At 47.3% G+C, this 26,595-nt stretch overlaps 1 protein-coding gene across 1 annotated transcript in view; it reads right to left on the bottom strand.

Annotated features, from left to right (window-relative positions):
- The window catches only part of slc52a3 (solute carrier family 52 member 3), a 56,349-nt gene extending 31,400 nt beyond the window's left edge, over nucleotides 1-24,949 (bottom strand). The window contains exons 1-2 of the mRNA XM_038801284.1: nucleotides 24,866-24,949; nucleotides 6,155-7,307 (exon numbers count right to left, since the gene is read on the bottom strand). Coding sequence (XP_038657212.1) covers nucleotides 6,155-7,245 — 1,091 coding nt within the window. The 5' untranslated portion in view covers nucleotides 7,246-7,307; nucleotides 24,866-24,949. The remainder of the gene's footprint in view (nucleotides 1-6,154; nucleotides 7,308-24,865) is intronic.
- Between the last annotated feature and the right edge of the window lie 1,646 nt (nucleotides 24,950-26,595).

Raw genomic sequence — 26,595 nt, 5'->3', positions numbered from 1 at the left:
TTCAGTGCAGGAAATCGACTAAATTCTGGCCTCAGTGGGGAAATACTCCCCAAGGTCCAAAAGCAGGATGAATATCAGCATTGCAGCTGTCGGGAAACATCCTGCCAAATACAACCCAAAACTGGATTTAGATTCAAGTCCACTGAATCACGCCCTTCAGCTAGAGATCCTGCAATGTTATAGCAGGGTTCAGGTCCATGTCTTCAGCTAGAGATCCTGCATTGTTATAGCAGGGGTCAGGTCCATGTCTTCAGCTAGAGATCCTGCAATGTTATAGCAGGGTTCAGGTCCATGTCTTCAGCTGGAGATCCTGCAATGTTATAGCAGGGTTCAGGTCCATGTCTTCAGCTAGAGATCCTGATTTTTATAGCAGGGTTCAGGTCCATGTCTTCAGCTAGAGATCCTGCATTGTTATAGCAGGGTTCAGGTCCATGTCTTCAGCTAGAGATCCTGCATTGTTATAGCAGGGTTCAGGTCCATGTCTTCAGCTAGAGATCCTGCATTGTTATAGCAGGGTTCAGGTCCATGTCTTCAGCTAGAGATCCTGCATTGTTATAGCAGGGTTCAGGTCCATGTCTTCAGCTAGAGCTCCTGCATTGTTATAGCAGGGTTCAGGTCCATGTCTTCAGCTAGAGATCCTGCAATGTTATAGCACGGGTCAGGTCCATGTCTTCAGCTAGAGATCCTGCAATGTTATAGCAGGGGTCAGGTCCATGTCTTCAGCTAGAGATCCTGCAATGTTATAGCAGGGGTCAGGTCCATGTCTTCAGCTAGAGCTCCTGCATTGTTATAGCAGGGTTCAGGTCCATGTCTTCAGCTAGAGATCCTGCAATGTTACAGCAGGGTTCAGGTCCATGTCTTAAAACAGATGCAAAAGAACATCGCTTAAGCAAGTATACCTGGGTCTGCTAACTGTAATTAAAAGTGGATTGAGAGCTGAGATGGATTTGTCGTTCAAGTGGAAATAGAGATAGCAGTTAAGATTTTTCATGTCATTGTATTGATTAGCAATGTTTAAGGGGTTATTGTATGTTATTTTCTTGTGGGAAGTGAAAGATATTTTAATATTGGGTTGGTAATAAAGTTTGTTTTGTGCTTAAACAAAGGAGATTACAATGGGATGAGAGAAGAACTAGGTAAGGTAGACTAGGAGCAAAGACTTTATGGTGGAACAGTTGAGGAACAGTGGAGAACCTTCCAAGCGATTTTTCACAGTGCTCAGCAAAGGTTTACATAGAACATAGAACGATACAGCGCAGTACAGGCCCTTCGGCCCACGATGTTGCACCCACATGGGAAGTCAAAAACTAAAGGCCATCTAACCTACACTATGCCATTATCATCCATATGCTTATCCAATAAACTTTTAAATGCCCTCAATGTTGGCGAGTTCACTACTGTTGCAGGTAGGGCATTCCACGGCCTCACCACTCTTTGCGTTTATGCCAACAAAAAGGAAGGACGGTAGAAAGAGGGAAAATCGACCGTCGATGTCTAAGGAAATAAGGGAGAGTATCAAATTGAAGGTAAAAGCATACAAAGTGGCAGAGATTAGTGGGAGACTAGAGGACTGGGAAATCTTTAGGGGGCAACAGAAAGCTACTGAAAAAACTATAAAGAAGAGTAAGATAGGTTATGAGAGTAAACTTGCTCAGAATATAAAAACAGATAGAAAAAGTTTCTACAATATATAAAGCAAAAAAGAGTGGCTAAGGTAAATATTGGTCCTTTAGAGGATGAGAAGGGAGTTTTAATAATGGGAGATGAGGAAATGGCTGAGGAACTGAACAGGTTTTTTGGGTCGGTCTTCACAGCGGAAGACACAAATAACATGCCAGTGACTGATAGAAATGAGGCTATGACAGGTGAGGACCTTGAGAGGATTGTTATCACTAAGGAGGTAGTGATGGGCAAGCTAGTGGGGCTAAAGGTAGACAAGTCTCCTGGCCCTGATGGAAAGCATCCCAGAATGCTAAAAGAGATGGCTAGGGAAATTGCAAATGCACTAGTGATAATTTACCAGAATTCACTAGACTCTGGGGTGGTCCCGATGGATTGGAAATTAGCAAACGTGACACCACTGTTTAAAAAAGGAGGTAGGCAGAGAGCGGGTAATTATTGGCCAGTGAGCTTAACTTCAGTAGTAGGGAAGATGCTGGAATCTATCATCAAGGAAGAAATAGTGAGGCATCTGGATAGAAATTGTCCCATTGGGCAGACGCAGCATGGGTTCATAAAGGGCAGGTCGTGCCTAACTAATTTAGTGGACTTTTTTGAGGACATTACCAGTGCAGTAGAAAAAGGGGAGCCAATGGATGTGGTATATCTGGATTTCCAGAAAGCCTTTGACAAGGTGCCACACAAAAGTTTGCGGCATAAGATAAAGATGCATGGCATTAAGGGTAAAGTAGTAGCATGGATAGAGGATTGGTTAATTAATAGAAAGCAAAGAGTGGGGATTAATGGATATTTCTCTGGTTGGCAATCAGTAGCTAGTGGTGACCCTCAGGGATCCGTGTTGGGTCCACAATTGTTCACAATTTATATAGATGATTTGGAGTTGGGGACCAAGGGCAACGTGTCCAAGTTTGCAGATGACACTAAGATGAGTGGTAAAGTGAAAAGTGCAGAGGATACTGGAAGTCTGCAGAGGGATTTGGATAGGTTAAGTTAATGGGCTAGGGTCTGGCAGATGGAATGCAATGTTGACAAATGTGAGGTTATCCATTTTGGTAGGAATAACAGCAAACAGGATTATTATTTAAATGATAAAATATTAAAGCATGCTGCTGTGCAGAGAGACCTGGGTGTGCTAGTGCATGAGTCGGAAAAAGTTGGTTTACAGGTGCAACAGGTGATTAAGAAGGAGAATGGAATTTTGTCCTTCATTGCTAGAGGGATGGAGTTTAAGACTAGGGAGGTTATGCTGCAATTGTATAAGGTGTTAGTGAGGCCACACCTGGAGTACTGTGTTCAGTTTTGGTCTCCTTACTTGAGAAAGGACGTACTGGCACTGTAGGGTGTGCAGGGGAGATTCACTAGGTTAATCCCAGAGCTGAAGGGGTTGGATTATGAGGAGAGGTTGAGTAGATTGGGACTGTACTCGTTGGAATTTAGAAGGATGAGGAGGGATCTTATAGAAACATATAAAATTATGAAGGGAATAGATAGGATAGATGCGGGCAGGTTGTTTCCACTGGCGGGTGAAAGCAGAACTAGGGGACATAGCCTCAAAATAAGGGAAAGTAGATTTAGGACTGAGTTTAGGAGGAACTTCTTTACCCAACGGGTTGTGAATCTATGGAATTCCTTGCCCAGTGAAGCAAGGAATCATTAAATGCTTTTAAGGTAAAGATAGATAGTTGTTTGAAGAATAAAGGGATTGTGGGGTATAGTGTTCGGGTCGGAAAGTGGAGCTGAGTCCACAAATGATCAGCCATTATCTAATTGAATGGCGGAGCAGGCTCGAGGGGCTAGATGGCCTACTCCTGCTCCTAGTTCTTATGTTCTTATGTTTTAATATACCATGGCCAGGATTCTCCAAAATCCCGGCTAAGTGTTGACGCTGGCATAAACACCGGAGCGTTTCATGCCAACGTCAGTGATTCAGTGGCCCACAGGGGGCCAGCAAGGTGCCGTAGTGCTCCATGCTGCTTCGGCGCCGATACGTGGCCCTGCAATGCCGGCGCGGGTCCGTGCATGCGGGCAGAGGCCGTTTCCACACCCGCGCATGCGAATGGTGGCCGTTTCCGCAATATGGCGGAGTGACACAGCTGGCCCATGCGGAAGAAGATAGGCCACCCCAGATCGCTCATAACCGCTAATTGGTAGCCCCCGATCGTGGGCCTGGCGGTCGTAGAGGCCCCCCCCCCAGAGTCTGATCCCCTGCCCCCCCCCCCACCCCCCACCGCGGCCACGGGTCCGAGCTCTCGCAGGGTGGTACCATATGTGAACCACGCCGGCAGAGCTCGGCGGGCACTCGGCCGGTCAACCGCGGAGAATTGCCGCGGGGGCCTCTTTCAATGGCCCCTGACCGGCCGTCAAGGGCTCGGAGAATTCCGGTCCATATCTCTATTTTGCATGAAATCATTCCTGGAGCGAGGTATCCTTCCCTCACAGTCTTACAAAATTAAAGTAAAATATTGGGGTTTCTGTCCAGTATCCTAGACACTGTTGGGATCTGGTTCAGGATTGCAATACTAATTAGAGGAAGGCAAATGAGAATGGTCAGGCTGCTTTTCACCAACTCTTGTGGAAAAAGCAGAAAATAAGGAACATTGAGGGTTGCCCTGGGCCCATCCCCCCCAGACAGCAAGTCAAATCTATTGCTACTGTACTTTCCCTCACAGCACTGTAAATGGTCCCTTCAAGTTTAGTATCAGGACTGACACCTCTACAGATTGCCCTCCAATTGTCCCAACACCAAATTGATTGTATTTGTGTTCTCTTCCTCTCCCAGGCCTGATCTCCCACTCTCGTCCCATCCCTCCCGAGGGAACTCAATTCCGCCTCACTCAAAAATCCTTACCGTAGTCTGGTGTCCATGTTGTCTTCTTCATGGGTCTTCTTGGGTATTCATGTCATGTCTTCATGTCTTCTTCATGGGTCTTCTTGCAGTCCCAGCAGTGCCCACTACTGAGTTTTGGTGCTGCTGAGACGACAGCTGCTGCTGGCCAAACTGATTGATCCAATCTTGAGGCTGGGGCTTCCTGTGACTGAGACGGAGAATTCCCATGCTGAGCTTATTAAGACCACCATTTTCTTCTGGAGGGCAGTCATTTCGATCGCAACCGAGCAATACACATTCCTGTAAAATCCAGCCCATTGACTCTACATAACAGAAACCCATTCTATAAGGACCTCAACTGGCTCGTACCTGCATTTATACTCCATTCAAACATCCCCTACCCTTCTTCATCTTCAATTAACAGCACTCCTCCCTTTTTCTTTCGCCTTCAATCACTTAACTAACTTTCCCTTAAATGGATCTCCCAAATTCACCTCAACTACTCCTTGTAGCACTGAGTTCAGTATTCTCGCCGATGGATAATGTTGCAACAAACTATAAGGGCTCTAAAAATTGTACCTCTTTTACTTTCCTGTTGAATGATCCACTCGCCCTATTTGGGACCGCCTCTTCTGATTGGTCAGGATATGTGGCTTGCTAACACTGAACATAACTGAAGAATGTCAGTGACTGGGAGTATTCAATAAAATCTACAAAATACCAATATGCCCCATTTTTAAAAGGACTTGCAAACAATGACTTACAGGTTACGACTTGCAGTGGCAGATGACTCCCACCACCAGAACCTTCATCAGAACCTTGGCAACACCCAGAAACACAGGTGCCAATTTGGGGCGGTCCACGTGCTTTTGCTTCTCAGTCATTGCTGGCCCAGCTGCCTACCTGTATCTCAGTGTTCTGATTCCCTTTCTTCTGGCTCGCTGCACAGTTCCTGATGCCACAGGCTCCTCTCGCTCTGCTGGATGCAGGCTCAATCCCAATGCTTTGCCTGCCTGAACTTGAGTGCCCATCCATCCAATAACTGGATCCCCCCAGAGTAAAAATCTACACAACATAAAACTGACACAAATACAGTCAATTTTGTGCTGGGACAATTGGAGGGCGATCTGCATACTGATACTAAACTTGAAGGGGCCATTTGCAGTGCTGTGAGGGAAAGTACAGTAGCAATAGATTTGACTTGCTCTGGAAAACAGTTATAATACTGGGCTGAATGGCTGCCTTCTATGCTTGAAAGTTTCATGATTCTACAACAGTCAACAGGCTGCCTTTGTTCACAAGCCTGCACTTCGCTGCGCATTGGCATTGCCCCAGAAGTGGGGGAGGAAACAAATTTGCTGTAATACAATGAGATTGCTATAATTCTTACGCAATGTATCCAGTAAATAATTTGAAAATTACCAACATTTCTAACTATGAGAAGTTTTTTCCAGGAATGCTAGATGGTGGCTCCCACACAGTCATTTCCCAGCAAGTTGATCCCCAAATGTACCAAGGCAGTGGATGCCACATTTGCAAGTCATGGCTTGCTCGAGCTCAGTTCTGTTGCAATTTAAAAGACATTAGAATGGATTCACTACAACAGTCCCACCATCTCCAACATCCATAACATTCTGGGTTGCCTACCTTTTGGGTAAAATCAAAGCAATAATGCAGGCTCCAGGATTAGCCATGGAGCCCAGGGCGGCACTCAGATGGTAAGCAAGGTTTCCATAGGGTAAACATGAATACGTCTGCACTGATGGTAGAAAACCATTGGTCAATGAATTCACCCAGGCGACGAGAAAATAAATGAAGAGAAGCTGCTGCTTGGAGTACTTAGTGAATGTACTGGTTGCCACATTTTGTGTTTTGTCTGTCAGCTTTGCTTTATCTATTGACTTTGTAGGACAATTGGGACTGGAGTTTTGTTGATTTGTTGGTCGCTTGGAGATGTGTTTATTCAGTTCTGATTCGGTGGTTGAGACATGCACCATTTGGTCAGCCACGTGCTCTTCATTAATCTCCTCGTGAGGTAACCATGGAACACGGGTGAGGAAAAAGAACGCCACCAAGCAGAAAATCATCATAACTGTGAGGAAAGCTAGGAATGTTTCTGTGGAGAAGTTGGCAGGTATGTAATGAGTTTCAATCTGGTGAATACTCGACCACTCTGTGAAATTATCAACGGTCATGTTGATTGTCTTTGAAACATTCACACACTTGACCATCCCCACACCCTGGCTGAGTGCCACCAGGCCAGGGGCAAAGCCACTCAAGCCTTCCCCAATAAAATAGGTGGTCATATACTTTGTCGGGAGTCTCATCATGAAAGGGAGAAAGGTCACAGAAGATGTACAGTCCACGAGTGACAAGAAGAAGGCCAGTGTAAGAAATGCTGTACTGTGTGGTCTGCCTGTCAGTAGTGTAGTTTCCTTCCAGAAGAATATCATCAGCAAGCTGGCCATGATTCCGATGCTGATAATAATGTAAATGACAATGATCTCCTTCATCTTCCCAGGTGCAAACTTGTGCATGAGAGTGACAAACAGAGGTCCCACATTGGCCAGCTGAATGATGACAGTGAGGTAAGAGGGCAAGCCCCATCCTTCAGGCAACACGTTCACAATAAGCGGAAGCTCCACCCAAAGGCCATTGATGGCAACCCATGAGCCCATGCCAAAAACGCAGGCCAGTACGTGGATGATGAGAGGCATGGTGCTGTGGTGTAGGCTCATCTATGGGACAGAGTTCATTTGCATTGGGTAGCCCAGGGCTGATGGAAGTTATAAGTTGTTTCCTGAAATGCAAAGCAACAATAAAGTTATCCTGTGCTTACTAAATAATGTGCAACAAAATCAGAGCAAGATTTTAACCATTGCTCACCAAGTACACCCAAGGTTAAAGAGTACTATGCCACCAAAGTCCAGAACTCAGACACTCACATTATATTATTAAGAATAAAACAGCAACTTGTACTTATAGGTGCAGAGGAGAATTAGGAGCGGAGTAGGCAATTCAGCCCTTCAAGCCTACTCTGTATTCAATAAGGCCATGGCTGATCTGGTGTGGTCTCAACTCCACTTTCCTGTCCGCCCACATAACCCTTGAATTCCCTTGTCCATCGAAAATCTGTCTAACTCAGCCTTCAATACAGTAAGAAGTCTCAGAACACCAGGTTAAAGTCCAACATGTTTGTTTCAAACACTAGCTTTCAGAGCACTGCTCCTTCCTCAGATGAATGAAGAGGTATGTTCCAGAAACATCTATATAGACAAACTCAAAGATGCCAGACAATGCTTAGAATGCGAGCATTAGCAGGTGATTAAGTCGTTACAGATCCAGAGATAGGGGTAACCCCAGGTTAAAGAGGTATGAATTTTCTCAAGCCAGGATAGTTGGTAGGATTTTGCAAGCCCAGGCCAGATGGTGGGGGATGAATGTAATGCGACATGAATCCCAGGTCCCGGTTGAGGCCGCACTCGTGTGTGGAACTTGGCTATAAGTTTCTGCTCGGCGATTCTGCGTTGTCGTGCATCCTGAAGGCTGCCTTGGAGAACACTTACCCGGAGATCAGAGGCTGAATGCCCTTGACTGCTGAAGTGTTCCCTGACTGGAAGGGAACATTCCTGCCTGATGATTTCATTCTGGATCACAACGTCTTCACCTTCGACAACAAGTTCTTCATCCAGACGCACAGAACAGCCATGGGGACCAAACTCAACTCGCATTCTAAGCATTGTCTGGCATCTTCAAATTTGTCTATACAGTATATATGTTTCTGGAACATACCTCTTCATTCACCTGAGGAAGGAGCAGTGCTCCGAAAGCTAGTGTTTGTAACAAGCATGTTGGACTTTAACCTGGTGTTGTAAGACTTCTTACTGTGCTCACCCCAGTCCAACGCCGGCATCTCCACATCAGCCTTGAATGTTTTCAATGGCCGAGCCTTCAATGCTCTCTGGGGAAGAGAATTCCACAGACTAACCACCCTCTGAGAGAAAACATTTCTTCTCATCTCTGTCTTAAAAGGGAGACCTCTTAAACTACACCCCCTTCTAGACTCCCCCGCAAGTGGAAACTTCCTCTGCATCCACCCAGCCAGATCCAGTCAGGATCTCACTGATTTTTAAAAGATCATCTCTCATTCTTCTAAACTCCAATGGGTAGAGACCCAATCTGTGCAATCTTTCTTCATAGGATAAGTCCTTGGATCCCAGGAGTGAGTTGAGTGAACTTTCTCTGTACTACTTCTCATGGAATTATTGGCAGATTTTTACAGCCCCATCACAGCGGGTGGGGTTTGGAGGGGGGTTGTTGTGGGTTGGAGGCTGTAAAATGCAGCAAGCTAACGAAGATCCTGCTGCAGGGATGGACTGTAAAATTCTGCTGTGTATCTTTTTTTTCAAGTAAGGAGTCCAAAACTGTGCTCAGTATTCCAGCTGTGGTCTCACCAAAGCCCTGTACAGCTGCAGTAAAACCTCTCTGCTTTTATATTCCATTCCCTCTGCAATAAGAGCAACATTCCATTTGCCTGCTTAATCAATAACTGCATACTAACGTTTTGCGACTCATGTGCCTGGAAAATTAGATCCCTCTATACCATCAAGTGCTGTAATCTCTCTCCATTTTATTCATGTGCTATTTTTTCTATTCTTCCTGCGAGGTGGACAAAGCCACAATTTCACCACATTCGACTCCATCTGCCAATTCTTTGCCAACTCGCTTAACAGTGGCACAGTCGTTAGCACTACTGCCTCAGCACCAGGGGCCTGGGTTCAATTTTGGCCTTAGGTGACTGTCTGTGTGGAGTTTTTATCATAGATAATTATCATAGAATTTATAGTGCAGAAGGAGGCCATTCGGCCCATCGAGTCTGCAGCGACTCTTGGAAAGAGCACACTACCCAATCCCACACCCCCACCCTATCCCCGTAATCCAGTAACCCCACCCAACACGAAGGGCAATTTTAGACATTAAGGCCAATTTAGCATGGCCAATCCACCTAACCTGCACATCTTTGGACTGTGGGAGGAAACCGGAGCACCCGGAGGAAACCCACGCACACACGTGGAGGATGTGCAGACTCTGCACAGACAGTGACCCAAGCCGGGGACACTGAAGCTGTGAAGCAATTGTGCTAACCACTATGCTACCGTGCTGCCCCTATTCATAGAATCCCTACAGGACAGGAGGCCATTTGGCCCGCCAAGTCGACACTGACCCTCCAAAAGAGCACACACCCTAGGCCCTAACCCCACTCAACCTAAAGGGCAATTTAGCATAGCCAACCCACCATTCTCCTCATGTCTGAGTGGGTTTCCTCCCACAATGCAAAGATGTGCAGGTTAGGTGGATTGGCCACCCGAAATTGCCCTAGAGTCCAAAGATGTGCAAGTTAGGTGGAGTTACGGGGAATAGGGTGGGGAGTGGTCCTAGGTAGGGTGTTCTTTCAGAGGGTTGGTGCAGACCAGATGGGTGAATGACCTCCTTCTGCACTGTAAGAATTCTACTCTATTCTATCTAAATCCCAATGCAGATTATTTACCTCCTCTTGACAATTTACTTTCTTACTTATCTTGGTGTCATCAGCAAATGCAGCTACCGTCCATTCAGTCCCTTCATCCAAATCATGGATATAGAATATAAGTAGCTGAAGCCCCAGCACTAATCCCTGCTGCCAAAGCACATAGTGATGCAGTGGGGAAGGTAACAATGACAAAGGAGAGTACTTGCAGGCAAGGAGATGGGTTGAAGTGTGTATACTTTAATGCAAGAAGCATCAGGAATAAGGTGGGTGAACTTAAGGCATGGATCTGTACTTGGGACTACGATGTGGTGGCCATCACAGAAACTTGGATAGAAGAGGGGCAGAAATGGTTGTTGGAGGTCCCTGGTTATAGATGTTTCAACAAGATTAGGGAGGATGGTAAAAGAGGTGGGGGGTGGCATTGTTAATTAGAGATAGTATAACAGCTGCAGAAAGGCAGTTCGAGGGGGATGTGCCTACTGAGGTAATATGGGTTGAAGTTAGAAATAGGAAAGGAGCAGTCACCTTGTTGGGAGTTTTCTATAGGCCCCCCAATAGCAGCAGAGATGTGGAGGAACAGATTGGGAAACAGATTTTGGAAAGGTGCAGAAGTCACAGGGTAGTAGTCATGGGCGACTTCAACTTCCCAAACATTGAGTGGAAACTCTTTAGATCAAATAGTTTGGATGGGGTAGTGTTTGTGCAGTGTGTCCAGGAAGCTTTTCTAACACAGTATGTAGATTGTCCGACCAGAGGGGAGGCCATATTGGATTTAGTACTTGGTAATGAACCAGGGCAGGTGATAGATTTGTTAGTGGGGGAGCATTTTGGAGGTAGTGACCACAATTCTGTGACTTTCACTTTAGTAATGGAGAGGGATAGGTGCGAGCAACAGGGCAAGGTTTATAATTGGGGGAAGGGTAAATACAATGCTGTCAGACAAGAATTGAAGTGCAGAAGTTGGGAACATAGGCTGTCAGGGAAGGACACAAGTGAAATGTGGAACTTGTTCAAGGAACAGGTACTGCGTGTCTTTGATATGTATGTCCCTGTCAGGCAGGGAAGAGATGGTCGAGTGAGGGAACCATGGTTGACAAGAGAGGTTGAATGTCTTGTTAAGAGGAAGAAGGAGACTTATGTAAGGCTGAAGAAACAAGGTTCAGACAGGGCGCTGGAGGGATACAAGATAGCCAGGAGGGAACTGAAGAAAGGGATTAGGAGAGCTAAGAGAGGGCATGAAAAATCTTTGGCGGGTAGGATCAAGGAAAACCCCAAGGCCTTTTACACATATGTGAGAAATATGAGAATGACTAGAGCGAGGGTAGGTCCGATTAAGGACAATAGCGGGAGATTGTGTATTGAGTCTGAAGAGATAGGAGAGGTCTTGAACAAGTATTTTTCTTCAGTATTTACAAACGAGAGGGGCCATATTGTTGGAGAGGACAGCGTGAAGCAGACTGATAAGCTTGAGGAGATACTTGTCAGGAAGGAAGATGTGTTGCGCGTTTTGAAAAACTTGAGGATAGACAAGTCCCCCAGGCCTGACGGGATATATCCAAGGATTCTATGGGAAGCAAGAAATGAAATTGCAGAGCCGTTGGCAATGATCTTTTCGTCCTCGCTGTCAACAGGGGTGGTACCAGAGGATTGGAGAGTGGCGAATGTCGTGCCCCTGTTCAAAAAAGGGAATAGGGATAACCCTGGGAATTACAGGCCAGTTAGTCTTACTTCGGTGGTAGGCAAAGTAATGGAAAGGGTACTGAGGGATAGGATTTCTGAGCATCTGGAAAGGCATTGCTTGATTAGGGATAGTCAGCACGGATTTGTGAGGGGTAGGTCTTGCCTTACAAGTCTTATTGAATTCTTTGAGGAGGTGACCAAGCATGTGGATGAAGGTAAAGCAGTGGATGTAGTGTACATGGATTTTAGTAAGGCATTTGATAAGGTTCCCCATGGTAGGCTTATGCAGAAAGTAAGGAGGCATGGGATAGTGGGAAATTTGGCCAGTTGGATAACAAACTGGCTAACCGATAGAAGACAAAGAGTTGTGGTGGATGGCAAATATTCAGCCTGGAGCCCAGTTATCAGTGGCGTACCGCAGGGATCAGTTCTGGGTCCTCTGCTGTTTGTGATTTTCATTAACGACTTGGATGAGGGAGTTGAAGGGTGGGTCAGTAAATTTGCAGATGATACGAAGATTGGTGGAGTTGTGGATAGTGAGGAGGGCTGTTGTCGGCTTCAAAGAGACATAGATAGAATGCAGAGCTGGGCTGAGAAGTGGCAGATGGAGTTTAACCCTGACAAGTGTGAGGTTGTCCATTTTGGAAGGACAAATCTGAATGCGGAATACAGGGTTAATGGTAGGGTTCTTGGCAATGTGGAGGAGCAGAGAGATCTTGGGGTCTATGTTCATAGTTCTTTGAAAGTTGCCACTCAAGTGGATAGAGCTGTGAAGAAGGCCTATGGTGTGCTAGCGTTCATTAGCAGAGGGATTGAATTTAAGAGCCGTGAGGTGATGATGCAGCTGTACAAAACCTTGGTCAGGCCACATTTGGAGTACTGTGTGCAGTTCTGGTCACCTCATTTTAGGAAGGATGTGGAAGCTTTGGAAAAGGTGCAAAGGAGATTTACCAGGATGTTGCCTGGAATGGAGAGTAGGTCATACGAGGAAAGGTTGAGGGTGCTAGGCCTTTTCTCATTAGAACGGAGAAGGATGAGGGGCGACTTGATAGAGGTTTATAAGATGATCAGGGGAATAGATAGAGTAGACAGTCAGAGACTTTTTCCCCGGGTGGAACACACCATTACAAGGGGACATAAATTTAAGATAAATGGTGGAAGATATAGAGGGGATGTCAGAGGTAGGTTCTTTACCCAGAGAGTAGTGGGGGCATGGAATGCACTGCCTGTGGTAGTAGTTGAGTCGGAAAATTTATGGACCTTCAAGCGGCTATTGGATAGGTACTTGGATTAGGGTAGAATAATGGAGTGTAGGTTAACTTCTTAAGGGCAGCACGGTAGCATTGTGGATAGCACAATTGCTTCACAGCTCCAGGGTCCCAAGTTCGATTTCGACTTGGGTCACTGTCTGTGTGGAGTCTGCACATCCTCCCCGTGACTGCGTGGGTTTCCTCCGGGTACTCCGGTTTCCTCCCACAGTCCAAAGATGTGCAGGTTGGGTGGATTGGCCATGAAAAATTGTCCAAAATTCTATGATTAACCTAGGACAAAAGTTCGGCGCAACATCGTGGGCCGAAGGGCCTGTTCTGCGCTGTATTTCTCTATCTATCTATCCCGCAAGTTACGGCTTGACAATGCAAAAAGACCATTTATCCCTACTCTCTGCTTTCTGTTAGCTAACTAACTGGGATCCAAGTTAACCCTACACCATATTCTCTTACCTTTTGCAATAATCTTTCATGTGGCTCCTTATCAAATTCCTTTTGCAAATCACCATCCCTGGTGATGGTGATTGTTTCAAGTTCCTCCCTCCTGTACACCTTTTGATTTTGAAGCATCTTTAGGAAGTTTTCCACAGTGAAGACAGACACAAAATACCTGTTCAACACCTCCACGATTTCATGTTGTTCCATTATCAATTCTCTAGGCTCACTTCTAGAGGACTAGTTTTAGTTGCTCTTTTCCTATTCAACTACTTGTCGAAACTCTCATTATCTGTTTTATATTACTGGCTGCCTTTCCCTCAACTTTCTCCCTCTTCATTTTTTAAAAAGTCATTTTTTGTTGGTTCTTAAAATCTGACCAATCCTCTGACCTATAACTGATCGTTGCAGATTTGTGCAGTATTCCTTTCACGTTATTATAATCATTACCTTATTAATTCAGTCAAGGATGATGCATCCTTCTCAAAGAGTCTTTCTTTCTCTCTTACTGTGATAAATCTTTATGGAGAGTTATTAACTATCTCCTTACAGGTCTGCCACTGCATCTTTACTGTGTCATGTGAGAGTATCTTTACGAAATGGGTGTTTATAAATGGGTGTGTATATAAATATCTGAGGTGAGAGTACCTTTAAGAAATGGGTGTTTACTACTGCACTGATGTCAGAGAGTGGGTGAAGCTGGGCTGTCTGTCAGCTTTTTACTTTCGTTTTAGACTGTTTACTGCAGGGTGTGTTTTAGTTTCATTTTAGTTTTCAGTGTTGGAGCTGAAGCCAGACCAAACAGGTGTACTGCTGTTCTCTCTGCCATCAAAATACTATCTCTTGATCATTTGGTGAATTCAGAATTATAAATGTTTTCAGTAGTGACTTTAACCTGGTGTGCTTCTGTTAAAGATTTTGTTTATAAGTCATATGGATGTTAAAAAGAAAGCTTAAAGGATTACTTAGTGTTGTAGTCTTTGGGGGTTGTATTTGAATTAATGGGTGATAAGATGTTCACTGTATGTTTTAAAAAGGTTAACTTGAGTTTATAGAATAAACATTGTTTTGCTTTAAAAAATACTTTTCCATTTCTGCTGTACCACACCTGTAGAGTGGGTCGTGTGCTCCCCATACCACAATCTATTAAAAGTTGTGGGTCAGGTGTAGCCATGCTGGCCACGCAAAATGGACACTGAGCCAAACTAAAATGGAAGACAGAAGGAAAAGCCTGTTTAGTGAGAACAGACAGCCTGCTCTCAACTAATTAGCATTTTGCAAGCAGCAAACCAGTTTTCTGGCCAGGTGCAAGATCTCCAAGCCAAAGGTGTTAATGGCAAAGCGCTTAACATTCTGATGAGGCAGCCCAGATCCAGGCACACACAATGGCAACATTTCCATCTCAATGTAACACTTAATTGGTTGTGCAAACAAGATGGCACCAGAGTAAAGAATATCGAAACCACCCCCCAACATCGAGGGAAGCCCCCGCATTGGAGGATTTCGAAGGTAGCCGTTTGGAAACGCTCCAATCGGTACCGAAAGGTAGAGCCCGCCTAGAAGGGGGCAAGGACATTAGAGAGGGGTATAAAAGCAAATTCCCCACAGAGCCCGGTCTGTTAAACTCGTGCTCCGGCTCTGACTGACATCTTGCATCCTGACTCCAGCCGTTGAGCACCAGCCGCCGAAACCGTAAGTTCAACGCTCGCTACGCGATCCAAGCCCACTAGACTCCCAAGTACCAGAACGCTTGCTGAAGGCTGCAGTACAAGACCAGGACGAAGGCCTCGTTCTCTGACCTTGCCTGTTCCTGTTAGATAAGTATTCTGTTCACTTAAGTTTAGTTATAGCTTAGTCTCTTAGTGTGTGCATGAGTATTTATTATAACTGTATAATAAATATTGATCGTTTGAACTTTACTAATCGGTGTATCGTCTTTATTACTTTGAACTTGACCTTGGAATACTTGTGACGTTGTCTATACGGCAACTGGCGACTCCAGAGCTAAATAATTACATACAACAGAGCCTAGTAGTGTTAAGCACACGTCGAACTCGGAGGCGTGTTAATACACTCCAATAAACGCGTTTTACGCCCATAGTAAAACGTGCAACACAGGTGAACTCCATGATACACTTTGGGGTTCTCTAAACCCTGGCGCATAACAACTGTGATACCTTTTAAACTAGTTTCCCAGTTCACATTAGCCTGCTCTGCTTTCGGACCCTTATCATTACCTTATTCAGGTTTAAAACACTTGTCTTAGACCCACATGTCACCCCTTCAAACTGCATTGTGAAATTGTTATGATTGTTGTCATCTGGAGGTTCCTCTGCCACGATCTTAGAACGTAGAACATAGAACATTACAGCGCAGTACGGGCCCTTCGGCCCTCGATGTCGCGCCGACCCGTGAAACCATCTGAAGCCTATCTGACCTACACTATTCCATTTTCATCCATATGTCTGTCCAGTGACCACTTAAATGCCCTTAAATTTGGCGAGTCTACTACTGTTGCAGGCAGGGCGTTCCACACCCCTACTACTCTCTGAGCAAAGAAACTGCCTCTGACATCTGTCCTATATCTACCACCCCTCAATTTAAAGCTATGTCCCCTCGTGTTGGTCATCACCATCCGAGGAAAAATACTCTCACTGTCCACCCTATCTAACCCTCTGACTATCTTATATGTCTCTATTAAGTCATCTCTCAGCCTTCTCCTCTCTAACGAAAACAACCTCAAGTCCCTGAGCCTTTCCTCGTAAGACCTTCCCTCCATACCAGGCAACATCCTAGTAAATCTCCTCTGAACCCTTTCCAAAGCTTCCATATCCTTCCTATAATGTGGTGACCAGAACTGCACGCAGTACTCCAGGTGCGGCCGCACCAGAGTTTTGTACAGCTGCAGCATGACCTCGTGGCTCCGAAACTCAATCCCCCTACTGATAAAGGCTAGCACACCATATGCCTTCTTAACAGCCCTATTAACCTGGGTGGCAACTTTCAGGGATTTATGTACCTGGATGCCGAGATCTCTCTGTTCATCTACACTACCAAGAATCTTGCCATTAGCCCAGTAATCTTATTGATTAATTCTAGGTGGGATTCTCCAGCCTCCCAGCTGCGGATTTCTCGACTCACCAATTCCCAAGTTCAGACCTTGTGACAAAGCTGCACTCAGTAATGAGCTGCCAGGTTTTTTTTGCTGGCATACATTGGTGCCCAGCAAGGCCACCTCTATTGATATGAGCCGAAATCCTACAGGGCTGAGTCAGCACTGTGGGTTGGAGAAACTAGTTCAAGTTAGCAAACTAATTGACTAACTGACTAACTAATTGATTAACTAATTGGCTTCTGCTGTAGGGCGCTTGTTTATCCCTGACGAAGGCTGAAAGAAACTTAACTTTAATAGTAAATTATACCAAAATTCAAAATGCAAGCCAGATGAAATTTTAGAAAGAGATTAATGCTTAAATTTAACCCTTCACATTCCGAAAAGAGTAACAAGACAATTTGCAATAGTATTATCAAATAAGATTTCTAACTAAACCACTTAAAGACATATTAGAGAAGATGACCATAACCTTTGTCAAAGAGGTCAGTTTTAATGAACATTGTAAAAGAGGGAAGAAAGCTGGAGAGACAAAGATGCATAGGGAGGAATTTCCAGAGTTTGGGGCCTAGGTAGCTGAAAGCATGGCACCCGATGGTGGAGCAATTAAAATAGTGGTGTTCAAGAGGCCAGAATGGGAGGGGTCAAAGATTCCGGAAGGTTGTAGTGCTGAAGCAGATGGCAGATAGGGAGGGGTGACACTGTCAGGGCAAGGGGCACGGTGAAACAGTGGTTAGCACTGCTGCCTCACAGCACCAAGGCCCCGGGTTCAATTCCAACCTCGGGTGACTGTCTGTGCGGAGTCTGCACGTTCTCCTCGTGCGTGCGTGGGTTTCCTCCGGGTGCTCCGGTTTCCTCCCACAGTCCAAATGAGCTGTTAAACATACTTGCACTGTGAGTCGACACTATGTTAGGTTGACTGGAGACCTGAGGCTAACCTTTTTTTATATAAATGTTTTTTATTGGGTTTTTGAACAAGGCATAATTACCGTTATGTACACAGGATAAGAAACATATATATATATATATATACACGTATCTAGAAGAGAAGGGCACTCCCAACATACCAAGGAGAAGGAAATGGAACAAAAAATACAATAAAATATGAAATAGGATAACTGGTAGGGTATTGTGCACCAGCTCGACAGCGGCAGCTCTGTACACCTGGCAAAATTATTTACACCACGTAAGTAGGCGACTGTTTGCGAGGGTGGGGAGGGGGGGGGGGGGCGGGATTGGGGAGGCAAATATACATTTGGGTGCCGATACTTGGCTGTGTTTCGTGTTGTTGTCGCCTGCTTCTCCCGGACGGATCTCGCTGCCATCCTGCGCTCGCCTCCACTTCTGCTGCTCCTCCCGTCCTCCATCTTTATTTTCCTCGTTCCCCGCTCCTGGAGATGTCATGCACGTTTTGGTATCCCGTACCTTCCTTCCAGCTCCCGTTTCCCTGCCCCCCCCCCCCCCCCCCACCTCGCTGGTTCTCTTTTCTTGTTCCCCCTCCCCTCCATGGTTCGCCTTTCTTTCCTCAGGTTTAGCTGTCTCCCCCCCCTCCCCCCCCCCCCCAATTCCCCCCCCCCCCCCCCGTGGTTCACCTTTCTTTCCTCAGGTTTTGCCGTCTCCACCCCCTCCCCCCCCTCAACTGTCTCCCCCCCCATGGTTCAACTTTCTTTCTGTCTCCCCCCCCACCACCCCACCCTCCCGGTCTGTCTCTCTCTTTCATGCCTTGGCTACTTTCCCCTGATTCTTGGCTACTTTCCCCTGATTCTTGGCTACCTGGCCATTCTTCCTCTTGTTCGTTGGCCACAAACAGGTCCCGGAACAGTCGCGTGAATGGCTCCCATGTTCTGTGGAAGCCGTCGTCTGACCCTCGGATGGCGAATTTGATTTTCTCCATTTGCAGAGATTCCGAGAGGTCGGACAGCCAGTCTGCAGCTCTGGGTGGTGCTGCTGACCGCCAGCCAAACAGGATTCTACGGCGGGCGATCAGGGAGGCAAAGGCAAGGGCGTCCGCCCTCCTCCCCAGGAATAGATCTGGCTGGTCCGAGACCCCGAAGACCGCCACTTTCGGGCATGGCTCCACCCTCACCCCCACCACTTTGGACATTGCCTCAAAGAAGGCTGTCCAGTACTCCACAAGTCTGGGGCAAGACCAGAACATGTGGGCGTGGTTGGCCGGGCCTCTTTGGCACCGTTCACATCTCCACCTCCGGGAAGAACCTACTCATACGGTTTCTTGTTAAGTGGGCTCTATGTACCACTTTTAGTTGCGTCAGGCTGAGCCTTGCGCACGTGGTGGTGGAGTTGACCCTATGCAGTGCTTCACTCCAGAGTCCCCACCCTATCTCAATTCCAGATCCTCCTCCCATTTCTTTCTTGTTGCGTCCAGTACGGTGTCGGCCCTTTCTGTCAGTCGGTCATACATGTCACTACAGTTTCCCTTGTCTAGTATGCTTGCGTCCAGTAGTTCTTCCAGTAGTGTCTGTCGTGGAGGTTGTGGGTACATCCTTGTCTCCTTTCGTAGGAAGTTTTAAAGCTGCAGATACCTTAGCTCATTCCCCCTGGCTAGCTGGAATTTCTCTGTCAGTTCGTCCAGTGTTGCAATCCTGCCGTCCGTGTATAGGTCCCTGACTGTCAGTGTCCCTCCATCCTGCCCCCACCTTTTGAAGGTGGCGTCAGTCAGTGCTGGTGTGAATCTATGGTTGTTGCAGATGGGAGCTTTGTCCGACATTTTGGTCAGGCCAAATTGCTGCCGCAGTTGGTTCCAGGTCTGGAGGGTGGCTATCACCACCGGGCTGCTGGAGTGTTTTTTGGGTGGGGATGGGAGTGCTGCCGTGGCGAGGGCCCGGAGGGACGTCCCCCTGCAGGAGGCCTCCTCCACACGCACCCACTCGGCCTCTGGCTCCTTGGTCCATCCCCTTATTCGCTGGGCTGTCGCCGCCCAGTGGTAGAATTGTAGGTTTGGGAGGGCTAGCCCCCCCCCGGATTTTGTTTTTTGTAGGACCTTCTTTGGGATCCTAGCATCCCCCCCCCCCCCCCCCCCCCCCCACACGAACGCCATGATTACTTTATCCAGCGCTTTGAAAAAGGCCTTGGGGATGTAGATCGGGATGGATCTAAACAGGAAGAGGAACCTGGGCAGTACGTTCATTTTGATCGACTGGACTCTCCCCGCGAGGGAGTGTGGGTGTGTTCCATCTTTACAGGTCCTTTTTTACTTCCTCCGTCAGACTGGTGAGGTTTCATATGTGGATCCCTTTCCAGTCATGGGCTATTTGGATCCCCAGGTAGCGGAATTTGTGTCGGGCTTGTTTAAATGGCAGCCCCTTTAGTGCTGCCCACCTACTTGTGGGTGTACCGGGAAGATCTCGCTTTTGCTCATGTTGAGTTTGTAACCTGAGGCTAACCAGACCAGAATATACTATCAGCACATGGTAGATGTTTGTGTCACTGATCACGGGCTCTGGCTGTCTCAGAGGCTGCATCCTGAGAGAGCGGGAAAACGAGAGCCCTCTGGCTTTATAGTGGCCGTGTCCTGTCTGGTAATTGGCTGCTGTGTTCTGTGTGTTGATTGGTCGTTCTGTGTGTCAGTCAGTGTCTGTCTGTGCACCATCATATACTTGTGTGTATATTATGACTGACATGAGTTGTGATGATTTGAAATGCACCATCTAAAAGGGTCTTGGAAAGCGATTCAGTTGTAACTTTTAGGTGAAGGTAAAATTTCAGGAGCCAAAGGGGGAGGTCAGAGGAGTGGGATCAGTTGAAGAACTCTTTCAGCGAGTCACCAGTTAGAGTTAACACAGACATGATAGGCTGACTGGCCTCTCTGTGCTGTGCCATTCCACGATTCTATGGTCCCCCCAGAGTGGCCCTTCTGACTTTGTGCTCAAACTCCGCACACTTCTAATGTTGACACACTGTGTCGTGTTTCCTTTCTCTACTTCAGCACTGCTGGCACAGCCACCACCAGTCCTCCCCTCTGAAATTCCTTTCCTATATCCCTCGACCTTGGTGTGTATCTCACCTGAAGAAACCGCCTTCAAACCTGGGGACTGGAGGGTGTTCGAGGGGTGGTGACGGTAGGGTTGTAAGTCCAATTCCAATAAAAAAACGATGCCGGCATTTAAATTTTTAATAATTTAGAGTACCCAATCCTTTTTTCCAATTAAGGAGTAAGTTAGTGTGTTCAATCCACCTACCCTGCACATCTTTGGGTTGTGGGGACGAAACCCACGCAGACACGGGGAGAATGTGCAAACTCCATATGGACAGTGACCTAGAGCCGGGATCGAACCTGGGACCTCGGCGCCGTGAGACTGCAGTGCTACCACTGCGCCACACCGTGCTGCCCTGGCGGCATTTAAATTGACCTATCCACTGGCTTCTCTCCATGGGCCAGTTGAGATTAATAATGAACTGCAGGAGGCAACGACACCCATCCCAAATGGACAAGGTAGGTTTTACATTCTTAAGGGGTCAGTCAACTCATTTGGCTAGATGGCTGGGGGTTCGTGATAGAGAGCGACACCAACAATGCAGATTCAATTCCTGTACCGGCTGAGGTTATTCATGAAGGCCCAGCCTTCTCAATCTTACCCCTTCCCTGAGGTATGGTGATCCTCAGGTTAAATCACCACCAGCCAGTTCTCTCTCAAAATGGGAATGCCGCCTCGTGGACTATGGCGACTTTCACTTTTCACATTTTTTACATTTAATTTTTCCTGGGAGGGAGCAGGAGAGCTTCCTCTGAACTTCACAAGCACAGCCCACTGATTCTGTCTCTCTCTCTCCCCCCCCCCCCCCCCCCCCCCCCCCCCCACCTACAATCACTTCCGACTTTCGACCCTACATTTCTTAAAATAAATTAAGGGGCAATTTAGCATGGCCAATCCACCTCACCTGCATATCTTTTGGGCTGTGGGGGTGAAACCAATGTAAACACGGGGAGAATGTGCAAACTCCACACGGGCAGCGACCCAGAGCCGAGATCGAACCTACGACCTCGGCGCCGTGAGGCAGCAGTGCTAGCCACTGTGCTACCATGCAGCCTTTCAACCCTACATTAATGCCAGGATCTTTAACTGAGTCATTGGTGGCCATTTGAAATCCCACTCCCAGTGGTCAGTCTGCAGGTCCTGGGTTCGGGCAGGAGTCTGAACTTCCTTATTAAAATAAGGCTCCAAAGTTAAAATTTTGTGAAAATAACATATAACCTTGCCACTCTCCCTTGATGCCACCCTCCCCCTCCCCCACACACAGATCCAGCCGCCTGTCAGAATCCACCCCAGCTTCAGTCAATGCTCCTCTCTGCCTGCTGACCTACTGCAATGTGACAAACCCCTTTCAGACATGTTCAAGGTGTTGTGTTAAGTTGTTCATTCATTTTACTGCCTCCAATTGTTGCTTGAGGAAACAGTGCAAGTTAGTGGCAATCAAAAGTATCCAATCCATTATCATGCCGAACAGATAAATGATTAACAAGGGCTCTGTCGGAGTTTTTAAAGTGCATTTGGTTTGTGTACTGTTTGAGAAAGAGGAGAGATCACAAGGGGCTTGTCCATCTTAACATTCACTGGAAGCATTTCCAAAGTTTCTTTCTCCTTTAATGGCACATTTCTGAACACTTTTGAAACACTTTTGCTGAGTGGCTGATGTATTTTTGAGGAACATAGGAACAAGAGCAGTCAGCCCCTCAAGTCTTTTCCACCATTCAATGAGGTTTGTTTGACCTACTGGCAATGAGGTATATCACCATGGCAACAGTTACTCTTCAGTGCCCTGCCAAGTGGCCACTAGTCCTGTCGGTAGAGTATTTGATGAAGGAGGGGGAGAAGCCATCACAGTCAACTTAATCCTATTCTCAATCGACTTTCACATTCTTACATTCTCCAATAGGCCACTGAATGTATTCAAGGTTGAGTAGATAGATCCTTGATGGACGAGGGAGTCATGGGTTATGGGAGAAAGACAGCAAGGTAGATTTGAGACCTCACAGCCATGATCGTACCAAATGGCACAGCATTCTCAAAGTGCTGAATGGCCTGCTCATGCTCCTTAGTCCCTATGTTCCCATGTTCCTGTGATAGCAAACAGAAGCAAGAAACCTGGCTGACGTTTGCTCCCTATTTTGCTGAAGGCAGTAAAGCTTATTGTGAGGTGCGACTGCCAATCCGACTGCATCCTCGATTCAAAGGACTGAACTGGAGGCCTACCTGCTTTGCCAAATAGCGGGGCTCCCAGGGGCCGTAAAATCGGGGAGTGGCATGCCTGGCACCTTCCCAGCACCACCTCACCAGCCTCGCCCAGCTCGCACCTCACCAACAGCGAGGAAGATGGCAGCCCACCTGCCCCCGAGGCCAAATGAGGCTCATAAGTGAATGATTGAACCCCATAAAATCCTGGTCCGATGGTGGAATTTTGATAGGAACTGGAGGAGGCCATTCAGCCCCTTGAGCCTGTACCACCAATTAGATCATGACTGACCTGCATCTCAACTCACTCACCTTACCTTGGTTCCAAATCATAGTTTTGGCATTTTCATTTGACCCCGGTCTCCACAGCCTTTTGGGGAGAGAGTTCCCGATTCCAACTACCCTGTGTGTGAAGACTTGCTTCCTGACATCATTCCGGAATGGCCTTACTCTAATTTAAAGATGATGCCCCCTTGTTCCACGCTCCCCACCAGAGGATTTACATCCTCTCTATCTAGTCAACCAAGTCTTTTAAACAAAGAAACACGGGCGGAACACTGGTCCAGTGGTTAGCACTGCTGCCTACGGCACTGAGGACCTGGGTTCGGATCCCAGCCCTGGGTCACTGTTTGTGCGGATGTGGTAGTCACCACTGTTTGCATAATATGCGTATTAGAGCTAACACGGTAAGGCTCCTGTACTACAGGTACGGGGGTAGATCCCTGCCTGCTAGCTTCGCCCAGTAGGCGGAGTATAAATGTGTGTGCACACCAAGCTGCTCCCATTTCTGGTGGCAGCTGCAGGAGGCAACACATCTCTGCTTAATAAAGCCTCGATTACTCTCTACTCTCGTCTCGTCGTAATTGATAGTACATCAGCGGAGTTTGCACATTCACCCTGTGTCTGCGTGGATCTCACCCACACAACCCAAAGATGTACTGGGTAGGTAGATTGGCCACGCTAAATCACCCCTTAATTGGAAAAAAAGCATTGGGCACTTTAAATTTGCAAAAAAAAAGTGATGGGGAAGAGGCTGGCATAAATCTGTTGGACTGAGAGGACTGTTTGAGTGCTTTAGACTCTATGTTATTCTATAGACCTGTGCGCACAGTGGAGAATATTCCAGCTCATCAAGTAAGTACTAATAATAATCTTTATTATTAGTGTCACAAGTAGGCTTACATTAACACTGCAATTAAGTTACTGTGAAAATCCCCTCGTCATCACACTCTGATGCCTGTTCGGGTACACTGTGGGAGAATTCAGAATGTCCAATTCACCTTAGAAGCACGTCTTTCGGGATTTGTGGGAGGAAACCAGAGCACCCGGAGGAAACCTACTGGGAGAACATGCAGACTCCACAAAGACAGTGATCAAGCCGGGAATCGAACCCAGGTCCCTGGCGCTGTGAAGCAACAGTCCGAACCATTGTGCTACCCGTGTTGCAGCTTGCTGCACTGGAACCATCCACTCCAGTCCCATGTTTCTGTCATTCCTTAGTGTGCTTCCTAACTCTCTCTTAAAAGATAGACTAATTTTTTTTAAATTATAAAGTTTTTATTTAAAACAGAAAGTTTTCTTTAAAGTAAAATAGTGTACGACATTACTGTCACAGAACAATCTAATGATCTGCATCTTCCTTGTCTTCATTTAAGAGGGGAGAAAAGATCATTTCAACACCTTTCACATTAATCCGCTGATTCCCAAAGTGTAAAACGTAGATTTTAATTTCAGTCAGTCCACCAAGTGCCGAGGTCCTGAGCTCTGGAATTCCCTCCCAGAATCTCTCTGCCTCTTTCCTCCTCAAAGACCCTCCTTAAACCCATCTTCCTGACCAAGCTGACCAAAATCAGCTATCCTCATCCCACCTGATGTGGCCCAGTGTCAAATTTTGTTTGATAATTGCTCTTGAGAAGTGTCTTCTGATGTTTTACTAGGTTAAAGGTGCCATGCAGATGCAAGTTTTATCTGTTGAAAGACTTTGCTTATCTCAAGGTCATCAGACCGAGCAATGGCTTTAAATTACTGTTCTTTCTCCCAGGCAACAACCCAACATAAAAACAGTATCCAGAAAACATAGAGATAGAGCCCAAAACATTCAGAGTTTTTTCCCTAAAGGGAAATAGATGAGAGAGCTCTTACCTGCAGAAGGAAATGGGCAAGTAGCTGTAATCTTAGCTTGGAGTGTCACACTCGATGGGATTATACACTCCTTAGACATCAGCTCGTATCGGCACAACTCCAAAGCACAACCCCCACAACTGCCTTAACCAATAACCTGCCCCTTGCCATCACTTTGTACTTTGGCTACCTTCCAATATACTTACCTGATAAGATTAAGGTGTGTTTTTGAGTTTGAGCCCAGAGGAATTAATCGTTTAAATCTTCATGTCTCAATTGCACACCTTAAAAATCCTCTTTCAAATTAAAGCACTTTTTACTTTTTTCTTAAAATAATTATGAATGAAAGTCTCCTGAGTGGGAGCAGCCCAGAACACACCCAGATCAGTCTAATGCTGTTAATGTTCAGGACAAGTCCTATTCTAAAAGAAATGGGGATGGATTCTCCGATCACCGACGCCGAAATCACGGGCGCAATTCTCTGCACTCACGAAGGTGCAGAGAATAGCGTGGCTCGTAAAATTTTACGGCCACGCTAGTCTGACGCCCTCCCGCTATTCTCCCCCCCCCCCCACGCCCGACTCCCGATACGAATCGCTGCCGCCATTTTTTACGGCCAGCAGCAATTCTCAGCTGTCCGATGGGCCGAGTTCCAAGCCCTTTACGGCTGTTTTTACGAACGGCAAACACACCTGGTCTGGCCGTTCGTAAAAACGGCCGTAAAGTGCCGATTTTTAAAACCATGGCACCGATTGGCACTGCAGTACCACGGCCGTGCCAAGGGTGCCATGGGCCCGCGATCGGTGCCCACTGATCGCGGGCAGCGGGTCCGATACCCGCGCACTCTTTGTCCCTCCGCCGCCCCACTGTATCACTTTGCGGGGCGGCTGAGGGGCATCCCGGCCCGCGCATGCGCGGGTTTCGGCAAATGCGCGATGACGTCATCCGCGCATGCGCGGGTTGGAGTCTTCCAATCCGCGCATGCGCGGCTGACGTCATATGACGCGTCAGCCGGCGCAAACTCTGGCAAGCGGGCTTAACGAAATTCGTTAAGCCCGCGATGCCGGAGTTTACGGCGGCGGCATGCTAGCCCCGACCGGGGACCAGAATCGGTTCCCGGTCGGGGAGGGGGGGGGGGCTGGCGTCAAACCCGCCCGGATTTGACGCCAGCCTTACGATTTCTCCCTGTGTGGGAGAATCGTGCCCCACGTTTGGCGATCGGTCGGAGAATCCCCATTTGTACCGGAATTGGGGACAGCGTCGTTTTCGCGATGCTGCGCCTCCTCAAAAATAGCGTACTCATGGAGTACGCTGTACGCCGTATGGACGGCCTCAGGACATCACCTCAGGCCCCCCCCCCCCCCCCGATGCTCCGCCCCAATGAGGCAAGAAGTCCCCAACACCGCTTGGGGACCTAGCATGGCAGCTAAGGACTGAGCCCAGCGCGGCCACAGTCGGGGGGAGGGAGCCGTTCCAATGGCGGGAGGTGGGGCACTGTTGGGGGGGGTGGTCCAGGGTGATGAGGCTGGTCACGGGGGGGGGGGGGGGGCAGTTTTTGGCAGGCCGGGTCCCGGCCCGTTGTAAGGTGCGGCCGCCGCAGGACGCCGGCGTGCACGTGCGCGACCATGGACCCGGCCATTCTCTGGCAAAACCCGCAGGTAAAGTCGGGGGCTTTACGTTGTGCGGCTGCTAGCCCCCCATCGGACGGAGGATCGGTGCAGGGGCGGCGCTGTCGTTCAGACGGATCCTTC

The sequence above is a fragment of the Scyliorhinus canicula genome, chromosome 7 (genome assembly GCF_902713615.1).
Source record: "Scyliorhinus canicula chromosome 7, sScyCan1.1, whole genome shotgun sequence".
Taxonomy (NCBI): Eukaryota; Metazoa; Chordata; class Chondrichthyes; order Carcharhiniformes; family Scyliorhinidae; genus Scyliorhinus; species Scyliorhinus canicula.
The sequence above is the reverse complement of the archived record's forward strand: the minus strand, read 5'-3'. Positions and strand labels throughout refer to the sequence as shown.